This window comes from Salvia hispanica, chromosome 4 (assembly GCF_029641045.1).
Source record: "Salvia hispanica isolate PSC_SH4W2 chromosome 4, Shi_PSC_v1, whole genome shotgun sequence".
Taxonomy (NCBI): domain Eukaryota; kingdom Viridiplantae; phylum Streptophyta; class Magnoliopsida; order Lamiales; family Lamiaceae; genus Salvia; species Salvia hispanica.
Genome location: NC_142695.1, coordinates 14,914,704 through 14,930,165, shown reverse-complemented (window position 1 = coordinate 14,930,165; position 15,462 = coordinate 14,914,704). Strand labels below are relative to the sequence as shown.

The following is a 15,462-nucleotide window of genomic DNA, read 5'->3' as shown; positions in this document are numbered from 1 at the left end:
TGGCCTATTCCTTTGTTTGTTGCGCAATTAAAATTTCATGTTAATTTTATAAATGAAAGTTCGCCACCAAAGCATATAAGTTTGCACAGAGAATCTTTTGGAAGAAACAAGAACCTAGAAAAATGCATTCATATAAATTTACTTAGTATTTTTTTTTGTTTCAATTCCACTTATCATACTACTCCTACTATTATTTAAGTCTTGTAAAAATTTAAGTGACAATTTTTGCTCGTTATTGAGAGTTATCAAAATGGGTCATTCAATGTTAATTATCTTGTTGTATTAGTTTATTATGTTTTTAAAAAGACATTGATTTGTGGAATATTTCCATGATTTTAAATTTATATGAATTGAAATACCTAGTTGAATTAAAGTCCAATGTCAATAGAATTTCCGACACTTGAAAATTACTAATGGCTTGGTTATGATTGTCAGTAAATCAATTTTTCACTAGACTCTTTTGTAGTGTAAGTATTGAACTACGACCAAAACTATCAATGGGTCAATGTGTAAATCATAAATATGTGTTTCTTCTAATTAATTCATATCCAGATTAAACAAATTCATAATCATGTTAAAGATGAATGTTTGCAATGAAATTAAATTATTATTAATATACAATTCGTGTTGCCCATATGACTTGGGGCTGAATAATGATTATTTTCTGTCATCAACAAAATTTGCGCGATCTAATCATTGTATCCTTCTTTACTTTATCCAAGGTTGGCATCTGAAAAAGAATACTACTACATAAAAAGTAGTACTCCTACTATATGTTTTAAAGTATTCTATTTGGCTTTTAATAAGATTGAGACTGTATAAAAGCAAGTGCGGTTAAGTGTTAAGGGTTTAGTAGGTTTTGCACTATAGCACACTTCACGCTTTTTCAAATGCTTTTTCTCTTGTATGTATATAATATAAACATAAAATATGTTGGAGTTATCACAACCTACGTTTTTTTAATTCATCTAAAATGTTATATTATTTTTATATGATTTGTGGAATTATGCAAAAGCACATCTTTAAAAACTATTTTGGATTTCAAGAAAGAAAGGGGCTTTAATTTAAAAGGTAAGCATATTGTTGGTTGTTTTATCCGCAGCACAAAATCAATCGAACTTCCACTTATAAAACACAAAATCAAATTTTATTTTATTTTCCCTTTTTTTTCTTTTTTCCACCTAAACCCTAAAATCAATTTTTTATAATAGGAGTAGTACTTTATTTATCAACAGTAAGTTGTAATATTTTTATTTGCATTGAATTTTGTGTGAAAAGTTCTAGTGGAAGTTCTAGTGGAAAGGGCATCAGAGAGAGATGCTCTAAGTAGATGGAGTATTAAATTTCAACAACATTAAATCCTGCACACTTATATAAGAACTAATTCTGGTGTGAAGCCTAATAAAACTTGGTGGGCACTAGGAAAAACAAAACATAAAATAATTAGATATGGCAATAAAGAGAGTTTCCTGAAAAGCAAAACCAACTAGTTGATCAGAATACAGCTGACTCGGGAAGGGTCCATTTATATAAATATTGTGGTCAGAAATAGCTATATTGCTATATAGCACAGCTAATATGAGAGTAATTGATTTGTATATTTATTACCATGGACCACCCAATTGCATGAGGTTACGTTTAGATCAAATTTGAATTTCTTTACGTCACAAAATATATGCACTCTTTGGAGTATAATTTTAGATAATTAATAGTATAAAGATGTTATGTTGTAGAATATAGTTTTTTATACTTATAACTGAATTTTTTTTATATATATGAAAGAAGCAACCGGCCTGCATGGGGCCGAGCCCACACCATTTAATCGTGCAAATTACTGTCAGTATAAAATCGTTACTTTCAATATCTTTTTATGCATATATATTTTTGTCACTAACGAATAGGAGTATGTATTAAAAGATGTATGAAAATATACAAAAGTGCATATAAACCAATTTTGAAATTCAACTGCATATTTCTCCAAAAGCATTATGACAATTTACAATTAATGTGCCATAGAGAGAGAGAGATGCATAATTTATTAGAGAATACTAGCTAATACTATTAAGAAGCTAGTACAATTTTGAGTGTTTTTCTTGTTGCAGAACATTGAACATATTTCTAATGTAACTCCCATGTTCAGATTGAGATGCCCTTTCCACAAATATTTTTTCTACACTAAGTATTTTGCAGAAATCTCAATCTAATTAATAGGAGTACATGTTCAGAAAAGATTAATTTTTTAAAAAAAAGAAGAAGAATCAGGTTCCAGCCTCAGAGATGCTCTTTAATGCTGGTTGCCATGCTCTGGACTTGGATGTGGCAGAGTTAACTTGTGTTTTACTTCTTGACCTCTGCCTTTCCTGAAAACCACATTTATAAGTAACATACAAAACTAGCAGTATAAAATAATGTATGACCAACAAAACTTCTCTGTTATCCTCTCAATATTCATATGTTTTGAATCCAGAAATTGACCTTTTTTCATAGTATAGAAGAATTATGAAAATAGAAGAATTAACTGGTAAATTATTTAAGTAATCAATAAATTATTAAAGTAATCAAGCTTCTGTGACTAATATTCCCTTTTGCACGGGGTATGAATTATTGATGGATAGAATAATAATAATAGCTCAAGCAGGCCAGTATCAAGATCTCAAATCAACTCATTAAAAAAAATTATTCCTTCAAGTTTTATTTTTGTTTCACAGAATCTCAACAGTACTTTAGAAAGAAAAAAAAACAATATTTTTTTAATAATCTTGAAAAAAGAGATTATTCGTTGTACCTGATTATTGTTATTCTTTTTCTTCACATCATCTTTTTTCCTTGCCAAATCTTCACAATCTGAACTAGAAGTATTTTTTTCTGTCACATTTCCATTTTTCATCTTTGCTTGCTTCTTTGCCCACAACCCTTTCATCACCTCTGAAAAAATAAATAAACAAAAATATAAACACTATTCATAATAAAAAAATTTCAAAAAAAAAAAAAACCAACCTTGGGAGGTGACAAGACGGTAAACATGGCCAAGAAGGAGAGTATCAGTAGGCCTAAGAAGTTTGATCCGAGTAACACGGAGAGGGGCTTTGCTAGTGGCGGCTTCGGAGGGTTGTTTGGAGGAGTAGAGGGTGGTGGTGAGGAGGAGGGCGACGTAGTGGCCGGCGTTGATCTTCATGATTTCAGCGGCGGAAAGAGGGAAGTAGTGCTTATCAACTCTGCCATTTGGGTGTTGGATTACTAGGGTTGCGTTATCAACAGCTTGGCAGTTGCCCATGATTAATTTCAGAAGAAGAAGAACGAAGAAAATAATGAAGAAAAGGAGAGATTTTAATTTTGTTGCATCAACATCTTTATAGCCACACCCACCCCATTTTATTATTACGAGAATGACTTTTTTCGGAATATTATATACACGGGATTCCATACTCACAATCATGTTTAAATATCAGTAAATTGTGTACAGATTTTATTTCCGTTTTTCAAAATGTGTTAAATAATGAAATAGTTAAAAAAAAGGTTGATTAAAGTGTAATGAACGGATTATATCGTACGTAGAAGTTGTATATTAGTAAATCTTCTTCATTTCGTCAATATCAATGGCTCACATTTTATTACTCTACCTGTCTTTGAAAAGTATGAACATATAATTCACTCACATTTAATTTTTTTAAACTTTTTTCTTTAATAATTTTGAAAAATTTATCCATGTTTAATGCATATATTATTATAATGTAAAAGCCCCTACATGTAATCTAAAACATCCAAAAAATATACCTTAAAACAAAATTTAGAAATCACAACTTTTATTACCCTGTTACTTATTTCTGCATCATGTGTCTTGCACATCAGTATTCTCACTCCAATTAAACTAAACTTTTTCATAATACAAGTGAAAATTGTATTTAAGCATGTAAATCAGGTCAACACATCAAATTTCGTTCAACCCAATTTGAATTATGATTAATTTGAGTTTGGGCTAAAATGGGATCAATCTCTAAACGGGAGTCACACATGAAAACAAGTGGTCTTGTCCTCACTATTTCCACGTACCAGAGCCGAGGTACGTTGAAATAAATAAAAGATGACTTAACTAATATCCAATTAATTACGAAAATATCAGAACTTCCCCATATAAGTGCCAATACCCACAGCCTTTGAAAAGGAAATTGTGTATAGAGCGTGAGACGAAGCTTTTTTATACCTCATATCTGATGAGAGAAAGGTGAAGTATCAATTCTTTAGTAAAAAGTTTTGATGTATTTACAACTTTATCGATAATTGCGGATGTTGATTCCAACCATACAGTGATTGGAAAAAAGTTTTTCATCTCAAAATTATTTCTAGTTTTTCACATGCCTTTAATTTTAGTGCATGTAGAACTATTTTTCTATGCGTATTTTCCTAATTATGAATACAGTAATAAATCTGTGTCATTTTACTGTTTAAATTAAATTAACTAATTACATTTTCTTAGTTTGTAAACTTGTAACATAAAACCACAGGGGAAAAAATAATTTGTTATAAGGTACTTAATAAATAAGACCACAAGAGAAAAGGTAAAATAATCTTAAATTTTGTAATATAAAGTTAGCAAGATCTTCTTTTGATATGTGATGATGGTGTGATTTTCCATTATTGTGAAACGTTACAAAACTTTTTTTTACCCACTAGCTGGTTTGCAGAAAGCAACGGAATAAAGATCACGTGTACATATATATTAATCATAATATTCTTTGTCTAAATATATAGTACTACTACACAAGCTATGAATCAAGTACACCGATATAATTTTACATTAACTATATAGAATTGCATGTTCATGTAGAGGTGTCCACCGTTCAGAAACCGGCGGTTACAGTTTGGAACCGCCGATTTTGGTTTTAGAAATTGTTGAACCGGAACCAATGGCGGATCCAGCAGTTGAATATCGTGGGGTCGGAAAAAATATAAAACTCGCTCCGTTCAAAAAAAATAATCTCATTTATGAACAACACTGGTTTTACCGATAAATTGATAGAATAAGAGAGATGGGTGAAAAAGTAGATAAAGTATGAGAGGAAATGAAAAAAAGTAAGAGAAATAAAGGAGAGAATATAGATAAAGTATGAAAGAAAGTTTTCATTTTGAAACGAAACTATTTTTTATGGACATCCTAAAATTGCAAAATGAAATTATTTTTCATGGACGAATGGAGTATTAAATTAATAAATTTTTTAAAATACGTTGTATTTATATTTTATATGCTGGAAATGAGTAATTTTTTCTATAACACCAAATATTTAGAAAATTAACTTTTTTTTTAAATGATTCAAATATGAATAATAAGGCTGAATGTGAAATTATACTAACAAAAACTAGAAAAAATTAAGAAATACCACTATATTATTATTATTAAAGTCTGTGTTCAATTTAAATAAATTAATTAGTTGAATTGATTATACAAAATTGATTAATGTGAAAATTGTTGTAAAGATATATCAGTAAAATTTTAATAGTGTAGTTAGTATTTTTCAAATTAGAAAAATCTAGTAAGCTAGAGTAGGGATGTGTCAATTTTTTATGGTGCCACCTATGTTTTTTTATGTAAATTAATGCTTATAGGAACTTCTCTCTCCTACCAACTACCCCCCTCTCCTCTCACTACAACAAACCCGTATCTCTCCTTCGAAAACAAAAACAAAGCTGAAAAAGCCTCTCTCCCATTCTTCATTCTCGCCTTCTCGGTCGCCACACCTCCATCAGCGCGCAATGCTGCTGCTACATCGTAGTTCCTCCCCATCTCTTGCTAACCTTGTCATCAATTCTCTCTGAGTGGGGTAAAAGGGCGGAGGAGCGGACGCCGTAGGGTCGAAGGCAAACTTTCCGGCAGCGGTCCAGGGGCGATGGTGAGGTCGGCCGACCCCACTCGACCCCACCTGGATCCGCCGATGACCGGAACCGAACCGCGAGAGTGTTTTGCGGTTACGGTTACAGTTTTAGTTCCAAAACCGCCGGTTTCGGTTTCGAACTGACGGTTTTCCGACGGTTTTTTATAGTTTTTCACAGTTTCGAACCGCCGATTTTTTGCGGTTCCGGCTTAGTTTCACGGTTTTCCGGTGGTTTTTTGCGGTTCTGGTTTGGAACCGCTCGGAACCGGCGGTTCCGGCACGGTTTCGGTTCGAAAATTTTTAAACCTGAACTGAACCACGGTTCAAAAATCGACGGTTTTGGCTCGGATAAATTCTCACGAGTTCGATTCGAAACCGTAACCGGCGGTTACGGTTTCAGTTTTAACCGCCAGTTCGGTAAACCTTGGGCAGGTCTACCATCTATGTTCATGTGCCAAATTACCTTATATATGCATAATATAAGAAATGGTTAAACTCAATTAATTAAATTGAGTAATTTCCTTCTAATCCAACGGGCATATGATATTAATTGTGCACCATGCGCCCATAGTAAAACATAACTAATCAATCCACCTAAGAGCATTCGCAATGCCGCGGAAGTCCCATTGGACTTCCCAGAAACACTTTCTGCCACGTTATAAGGACTTCCCACTGCACAAAGGCGGACATCCCCAAGGACTTCCCACAATAAAAAAAATTCACAAATATGCAATGTACGTTGCGGAATTAAAATTTAGACACAAATACGGGGAATATGCAACGATTTTATTTTTAAACAAAAAAGCATACATATTTAAACTAAAAAAAGTACATAGTTCACCCAAAAAAAAACATCCCAAACCAAAAAACGATTCAAAAAAAAGTACATGTTATGCCTTGAATCTCTATAGTTACCCGCTAGCCAAACGGGTTCTCACTGAGTTTTTTAAAAAATCGTATATACAAAGTTTGCAACAAGCCGTATATATAGAGTTTTTTATTAAAAAAAAAAAAAAAGAAAATCAGGACCTCCGCGTCGGCGATGCAATGGTGGACGTCACTGGAAAGCCGCGGACATGCGGTGTCCGCAGCAAACGTCCGCGTCCTTTGCTCCCGCACCTAATGGCGGACGTCCGCCGTGACGGCCGCCGCTGGAGATGCTCTAATATATTATTGCCGATCAGACGGCCGCCGCCGGAGATGCTCTAATAACAAAATTATGTGTGCCGGTCGTCCGCGCTAATAACAAAATTATATGGACGGAATTATCCTAGATTTTAGCACTCCGAATGTAAAAATTAAAATAGTCGAGCTTCTCTCTCAAACAGATAAAGCTTCATGTTTGTAGATACAAAAAAATTCATAGATGAGTAATAAGTGGTTGTCGCGTGTGAATGTTTTTGGGCACTCATTTATGATTTGCCCTTGTGCCTTTACACTATTCTATCATTATCAACACATACACGAGTATATTTGTAAATCATATGTTGGTTTTTTGTCTGAAAATTTACCAGCTTTACTAAAATATTCCTGCCATTTTCATGCATTACTTCCATTTCCAATTATTGGTAACACTGCTCTTTTTTCACTACCTTTAATCCTAATTTTGCTTCCCTTTTATGGAACACAAAGTAACCCACCGCTATTATTTTCATTAAAGTATGGGCTTTCTTCAATTATTTTTTACTAATTTACTAATGTTTTTACATTGTTCGACTGTTAATTTTTGCTTAGTTTCGTGATGTTTTTCCTTTTTGTGAAGAACTCGCATCCACTGGCGGACGCACGTTCAACTGGGGGAGGGCTTAAGCCCCTATACCCAAAATATTTTTTTGGATTTTTTCTATTTCGAAATTTTTTAAAAGTTCTAAATTTTATCTCCAGCCCTCGCAAGATTAACGTTATTGAAGACCAAATTATCAAAAGTTGAAATGTAAGAGGGGCTGAAATGAATCAAGAAGTTAAAATTTACAGAAAATAAAACGTAAAATAATGGCTTCCAAGATGTATTTGAGGAAGAAGATGACTTGGTAATAATTAATACTACCTCCGTCCCGCAAAATTTGATACACTTTGATCCAGCACGGGTTTTAAGAAATGTAACGGAAAGTAAGTTGAAAAAGTTGGTGTGATGTGGGTCCTACTTTTAAAATATTAGTTTTATAATAAAATGTGAGTAAGAATGAGTTAGTGGAATATGGGATCCACTACCAAAAATGGTAAAAGTGAAGTATATCAAATTTTCAGGAACGGACCGAAATGGTAAACTGTATCAAATTTTGGGGGACAGATGCAGTATTATAAACTTCCTTGTTAAACGTGTCAAGATGGGTGTTTTCCTAAAAGAGGCCGGTTCATTTATTAGCTGTATTAAATTAAAATAAATGTATAACAACTTTTAAAAAGTCTTGAAGGAAATATTCAGTTTCTTTAAAAATATGTTTAGTAACTTATAGTTATATTTTCTTTGGATTTAGGGAGTGTAAACTAAATTTCAATTTAATTATTTAGTTTTCAATTAATGAATTCTAAATTGTTTCTCCTATATAACTCTTTCCAAATAATCGATGCATACTCAATTTTTATTTTCTTAGTGATTTTAATTTATAAATTAAATTTTTAGACGTTTTTCTTTCCAAGTAATTATGTAAAAACTTCTTATATTTGTACTATATATATTAATATTAAAAAATATTACTCCCTCCATCCACTAATAAACATTATGTTTTCTCATTTTCGTCCACCCATCAATAAAAATTCCATTTATTTTTAATAATTTATGGTAATGGACCTTACTTTCAACTAACCTTTTTTCATCCACTTTTTACTACTCTCTCCGTCCCCTATTAATTGTCCACTTTTATTTTTTTCATCCACCCCGCATTTCACTTTTTACCATAAATGGTAAGTAGGTCACACATTCCACTAACTCATAAAACTAATATACAAAAGTGAGATACTCCATATCGCACTAATTTTTTCAACCCACTTTTATTTACATTTCTTAAAACTCGTGGCGGGATCAAAGTGGACAATTAATGGGGAACGAAGGGAGTATATTTTTTAAACTCGTGCCATGTCAAATGTGGACTTATAATCATGAACGAAGGGAATACATCCGTTTACAACAAATAGTCTAATTTTTTTATTTTGGCATATTCTCCAAAATTAATATTGTTTCTATTTATAGAAATATTTCCACCATTTTTTCTCCCCTCCTATTGTACTATATCACTGTTTTTCTTTATCTTTTCCAATAACAATAAGCATTAAAACCTGTTTCGTTCGTAGTACTCTTTTTCGTAGATAATGAGAGTATATATAGTGAAGCCCCTACTGACCAAAATTTCTGCGTCCGCCACTGCCCGCATCTATTATTCCAACTAATTAATTGTATACTATATGATTAGATCTTAAATTGTAGATTATTATTATTTGCCTATTTAATTATGTTAAGATATGGCTTTTCTTCAATTATTAGTTGCCGAATTATATTCTTTTTGTATGTGTGGTCAATGGAGGCATGGAGCTAGTTCCAACCTAATTACAAAACATCCAATAATCACGTTTCCGTAGACTATCTAACCATATAGTGTCCTAAATTATAATGCAACACAAATAATTAAAAAACCAATATATCTAGGAATATTCTTGATACAAACTTCAACGCTGAATATGAAACATTAACACTTCCTTGGGGGAAAAAAGAAAAGAAAAAGAGAATATTACACTTAGCTCAGAGAAGAAGCGAAAACATAAACACATGCATGGGATTATTTCCTCAATATAAAGGGGAATAAAATATAAAAACAAAAAAAAATACTGTAGCTATAATAATGAATAATTTAGAATCTACCAGATAATAAAAGATTGGTGGAGTAGTAGTATATTATTGGTTGTTGAACAATGCATTGAAAACAAACAAAGAATAACAGATCAATAGTGTTTCCTCTTTCTATATAAATGAACAACAAAATCACAATTTCTGGCCGATAACTTCTGTCTTCAAATCTGACGGAATGACAATTCATAGTGGTCCTATTCCTTTTAATTTTCTTTTTATAATTTTTACCTAATCTTTTTGGGAATGTCTATTTCAAATTACCACAATTTTTTTGTTTGTTGTAATGATTTTGTCAGTTTTTATAAAATTTGAAGTCATTTATTTTCCTTTTCAAGTAGTCAGTTACTTATAATTAACATTGAAGTTAGGTTGTATATAAAGTTAGGCATTTTTTGGAATCACAAATTTATACAGCCACAAATTAGTAAATATAACAATAAATTGATTAATTTATAATTTGTTAAGTATGATTATTTGTAAGAGTAGTATGTTTTAAGGTTGGTGATAGAGGTGACCACGGTTCAGAAACCGGCGGTTACAGTTTGGAACCGCCGGTTCTGGTTTTGAAAATTATTGAACCGGAATCGAACCGCGAGGGTTTTTCGCAGTTACGATTCCGGTTCCAAAACCGCCAGTTTCAGTTTCAGTTCAAAACCGACGGTGTTCCGGTGGTTTTTTACGGTTTTTCACGGTTCCGAACCGCCGGTTTTTTGCTGTTCCGGCTTGATTTCACGGTTTCGGTTCGAAAATTTTTGAACCTGAACCGAACCACAATTCAAAACTCGACGGTTTCGGTTCGGGTAAATTCTCACGATTTCGGTTCGAAACCATAATTGGCGGTTACGGTTTCGGTTTTAACCGCTGGTTCGGTAAACCTTGGGCAGGTCTAGTCGGAGATTCCATTTCATTTTTCAGTTTATTTCATCTCATTCCATTCTTCGGACACATTTGAATTTACTAATCCAATTTTGGGTGAGTGACCATAATTTACATTTGTCTTAATTGAAATTGTTGTACGTACTACAGTCCAAAAAAATCGAAGACGGATAAGTAAAAAAAATAAAACGACAAAATTAAATTACAATATAATAAAACAAAGAATTGTACTATTAAGTCGAGTTGAAGTCTTATTTCTACAAAACGAGATATGTCATAGTAGTGCTCACGGATCATCGTGCCATCTCCAAGGATGAAACGGCTTCATCCATTTGTACGTAAAAGCACTACTGACGAAACAAGTTCCAGTAAACTAGATGAGATAATGCAATAAATTTTTTGGTTGAAATCATTGAATGACTACACTATTTATAAGTGTAGATCACAAGCATAAAGGGATCATCTAGACTCGTCAAACAACGTAACTAAATCCTTTGTTGATTTTTGACTTGTGGTAAAAAAAAAATCGATTAGGAAGAAAAAGAGCAATATCAATTAGTAAAGTACTCGTAATTGACCTAGGTAATGATAATAATCATAATATGATGAGATCATTAAACATATGATTTTTTTATTTATCTATTAGGTTAAATTTTAACATCAAATATCTTTGGGAAGTATTTCCTTCCAATGGGTGATTGATATTATCATATTAACATATTACTTATTGGTTGCTAGTGTAGTACAAATTAAAGTATCATACATTATTTTGTTCAAAATTATACGCACAAATATTTCCGCGTACGTAGCATTTACACCGACCAATCATTAGTTATTAGTTATAATATAATAAAGAAAATGAGCTACCAATAAATGAATTCTTCCCTACCATGTCAATTTTGCAATTAATGCCGTTGATTTTCAAGATTCATCATATCTTGTACTATATGAAAATGCGGAAACGAGTGAAATGCTAAGGACTTTGATTAATACTCTATATAGTACTACTTTATTATTATTTTCTTTTATGACCGAAGAAAAACTCTAACCACCAATATAAAGAATTAAATACAGGAGAAGTTCAAAAATGATTTAAACTAGTTAAACAAACAAAAACTGAGGGGCACTCGTGACAAAGATAAAAGACCGGAATTCCAATACATCCATAAAAAAAAATTAAAAAGCTCAAAAAATTAAAGAGAAGTACTACTATATGAAAAATAGAAGTTATAATAACAAAGGCATATATCACTTCTACAGTTCTCTCTTTGACTCCCTCGAGTTCGTCCAATCTCTAATTTGATGAAGTACATAAAAAAAATTGATGCCGCATTATCGAATTTTATGGCAAAGGCAAAGATTATTTTAATATTAGTGTTAGTATTTAATTAAAATAGTGAAAGTTTCTTAAATAACTACTGCACTTTTTTTGGTTTTTCATTCTAGGGGCACGTCAGGTTTCTGCTCAAAGTAATATGTGATGAAGGTATAACTACAGAATTGGTGATTGAGTAGGAGTACAACACTATCAATCAAACCTGCTGCATATTAATTAGGGAAGATTTGAGTTTTGATGTCCAATTGAATACACTGTAGTATTAAATTCCTTTTCCAACTTTTCTATTCTCTCTTTCTTTCATTAATTATTTTAATTTATATTTTCGTCCATACATTTTCGACTTTTTTCTATAAATTTTTAGTAGACTTCACATTTTATTAGTAATTTTTGTCTTACACATATTTTGTTACTATAAAATTAGCAGTAGGTGTGGGAATACGGATATCGGGTATTGGGTTTATCCGTATCCAACCCGATACCCGGCGGGTATTGGATACCCAATATCCAATTTTATGGGAATGGGTATGTGATTGGATATTGAAATTTAAGATAAGTCGGGTATTGAGTAACCCGAATGGGTATTGGGTATTATCCGAATATCCAATTTATTATTTAAAGATTTTTTTAAATTAGGTTTAGCCATTTTGAATTTCAAGAGCTGGACTAATTTATTTACTAATTACAACTTACTAGGTTAACTTTCTCTAAACTTATATAAATAAGTCAATCTCTCTTACTCTAGGTTACGGCTTCTCTAAACTCTCACCTAGCATTCATCCTTTGGAATAATAATTTTGACTTTTGAATCATATTATCGGTTGCTTCTACAGTTTAATTAAATGTGTAACTTTTATTATTTTACTTACATATTGCATAACCAATTCCCATAAATATAATCGTATACTTTAAAATAAAAGTGATCCATTTTTTTTAGTTTTATACTATAAAATAAATGCAACATTAAAAATATTAGTCGATTTAAATATTTTTATATTCATATTAATATATAAAATTTGAATTTTTTTATTAGTTATTAACGCATGTAAAGAGTTGGTATTTAGGTACCCGATACGTCGGGTATGGATACCCGGGGCGGGTATTGGAGTACCCGAAAATATATCGGGACGGGTTTTGGATAGGCATTTAGATGATTTTTGAGTTTGGGTACCCGGTTTTTTCGGGTTGGGTATCCACGGATACCCGTATTCCCACCCCTAATTAGCAGTATATAAAAATAGAATTTATATTAAACTATATTTTCTACTAAATTTTACTACTACTATTACATTTCTTAAACTGAATTAGGCAAGCAGATGGAGTTTTGTTTTGTTACGTGAGGAACTCATTTTCTATTTAAACTCTTCCGAAAACAACTATTCTTTGGATCCCGCTGTGACTGACACTGCATTCATAATACATTAATCCATTTCAATTTTTCAACGCCTGTATAATTTAAGTTCTTTGTTTTCATATTGTAATCACATCGACGGAAAAAATACATGAAAGCTTCTTTTTATTATTTTCTCATTTCCAAAGTCCTTGAGTCACGTTCCACTTCTCTTTTGATAAAAAAAAAAAAATAACGCATTTTTCTTCTTTTATTTTATTTTATTTTTTCTTTTCTATATTCTCTTATTTAATAATACTCCTTATTTCACACAGCAGACTTATTTTATCATTTTAATATGTTCCATAATAATAAAGTCATTTCATTTTCTAACAAGAGTCAATGCATTTATTCTCTTTTACTTTACTCTCTCTTCATCCTTATATTTTTTTTTCATTTCTTTCTTAATACTTTTTTTCTTAAATCGCATAACGAAAATAAAAGCTTTTACGAACGAAGGGAGCATATCTTTTTTAATATCAGTCCCGAAAATAAATGACTCCCGTATAGTAGAATGGGGGATTACTAACGTATTTTAGGATTGTTCAAATTATAATTTCTACGTATAGCTTTTCCTCTGTTTATTATGTGTCGTATTAAAACGTCGTAAATAAATAAGAGCATTCGCTAAAAATTGAGAGAAAAAAAGTAAAATAAAAATAAAATTTCGATTCAGCGGTAGATAAAGACAGCGGATTGGCGGTAAGTTTAATGGTTTTCATATTTTTATTAGGCTTTTGCTGCTGATGTGGTCTCATTTTCTTTTTAATGGCCCCTAGTAAAATAGGACCAATAATTTTATTAAGAGTGAACTATAAAAATAGTTTCTGGATTATGAGTTTATCTTGCTCATAGTCTCTGAATTTTAAAAATATCGCCAGTAGTTCCTGGATTAAGGGTTTATCTCGAAATTAGTCCTTTTGGCTTTTTTTTATACGAAAATACCCTTTGATATTATTTTGAGGGGTTTGGGCAATTTGGTATTTTTACACTTTTAACATTTTAAATCTGATATTATTTCAGCTATGTACTAACTTTGATATTATTTCAAATTTATCATCCTTTTTCCCTTTTGTCATCCTTCACTTTGTTTCTTTATTTCAATATTAGATTTAATTTTACAAAATTTTAAATTTTAATTTTTAAATATCAATAAATTTTTTTAATTATAAAAATTATTAAATAACAAAAATTAATAGTTATAATCAATATTTGATAGTGTATAGTACTATGTAATCAATAAGGTATGACAACACCTTAGTTTTAATCAATATTTAATACAGTAGCTTTAATTATAAATAGATTATATAACATCATTTATTCTGAAATAAATATGCATCTAATGCAAGACTAATATAATTTTCGTTTATTAATTTGAAAACAATCAAAATTTACTAGAAAATTTCAACAAAAATACTCCTATATAAAATTTTTAGTAGGATCAAATTTTTAGTCAACTTCATAATATTTAATCACAAGCAATTATAACAACCGAACGTAGGCTAAATAGAATAACTCTTATTTTTCCATCATGATTAATATTATTTTTATGTACTTCTTCAATTCAATTGAATATTATATTAAATTACAAAAATTAATAGTTTTAATCAATATTTATAGTGTCCATGAATTAATAGTTTTCATTAAAAAATTTATTGATATTTAAAATCTAAATATTAAATTTAATTTTATTAAATTAAATCTAGTATTAAAATAAATAAAAAACAAAATTCAGTGAAGGATAACCAAATGGAAGAAGAATGATAATTTTGAAATAATATCAAAGTTAGTACATAACTAAGATAATATCAGATTTAAAATGTAAAAGTGTAAAAATACCAAATTGCCCAAATCCCCCAAAATAATATCAAAGGGTATTTTTGTACCAGAAAAAGCCAAAAGGACCAATTTCGAGATAAACCCTTAGTCCAGGGACTACTGGCGATATTTTTAAAGTCCAGGGACTATGGGCGAGATAAACCCATAGGCCAGGGACCATTTTTGTAGTTCACTCTTTTATTAATTATAGACCACTAATAAAATTATAATATAGTTTTTTATTAATTTTTTAATCGTGCTACTAGCACTTTTAGGAATCTTTTGATAAAAAATTCATGTGGTCATACAACACTCGCCACTTTAATGTATT

The 15,462-nt window shown here is 30.9% G+C and overlaps 1 protein-coding gene across 1 annotated transcript; it reads right to left on the bottom strand.

The window, feature by feature from the left end:
• Positions 1 to 2,015: 2,015 nt before the first annotated feature.
• Positions 2,016 to 3,378, bottom strand: LOC125193422 (uncharacterized). The gene is made up of 3 exons (XM_048091210.2): positions 2,998 to 3,378; positions 2,786 to 2,925; positions 2,016 to 2,360 (listed from the first exon to the last, which is right to left on the bottom strand). The coding sequence occupies exons 1-3, from the start codon at positions 3,272 to 3,274 to the stop codon at positions 2,259 to 2,261; spliced, it is 519 nt and encodes a 172-aa protein (XP_047947167.2). The 5' UTR covers positions 3,275 to 3,378; the 3' UTR covers positions 2,016 to 2,258.
• Positions 3,379 to 15,462: the final 12,084 nt, after the last annotated feature.

What these genes read in the sequence shown, in the direction of transcription:
- LOC125193422 (XM_048091210.2), bottom strand. Translation starts at nt 3,274, where the DNA reads ATGGGCAACTGCCAAGCTGTTGATAACGCAACCCTAGTAATCCAACAC. An exon ending in CCGTCTTGTCACCTCCCAAG is followed by an intron (nt 2,926 to 2,997) that starts GTTGGTTTTTTT and finishes TTATTTTTTCAG; the next exon opens with AGGTGATGAAAGGGTTGTGG. An exon ending in AAAAGAATAACAATAATCAG is followed by an intron (nt 2,361 to 2,785) that starts GTACAACGAATA and finishes TGTGGTTTTCAG; the next exon opens with GAAAGGCAGAGGTCAAGAAG.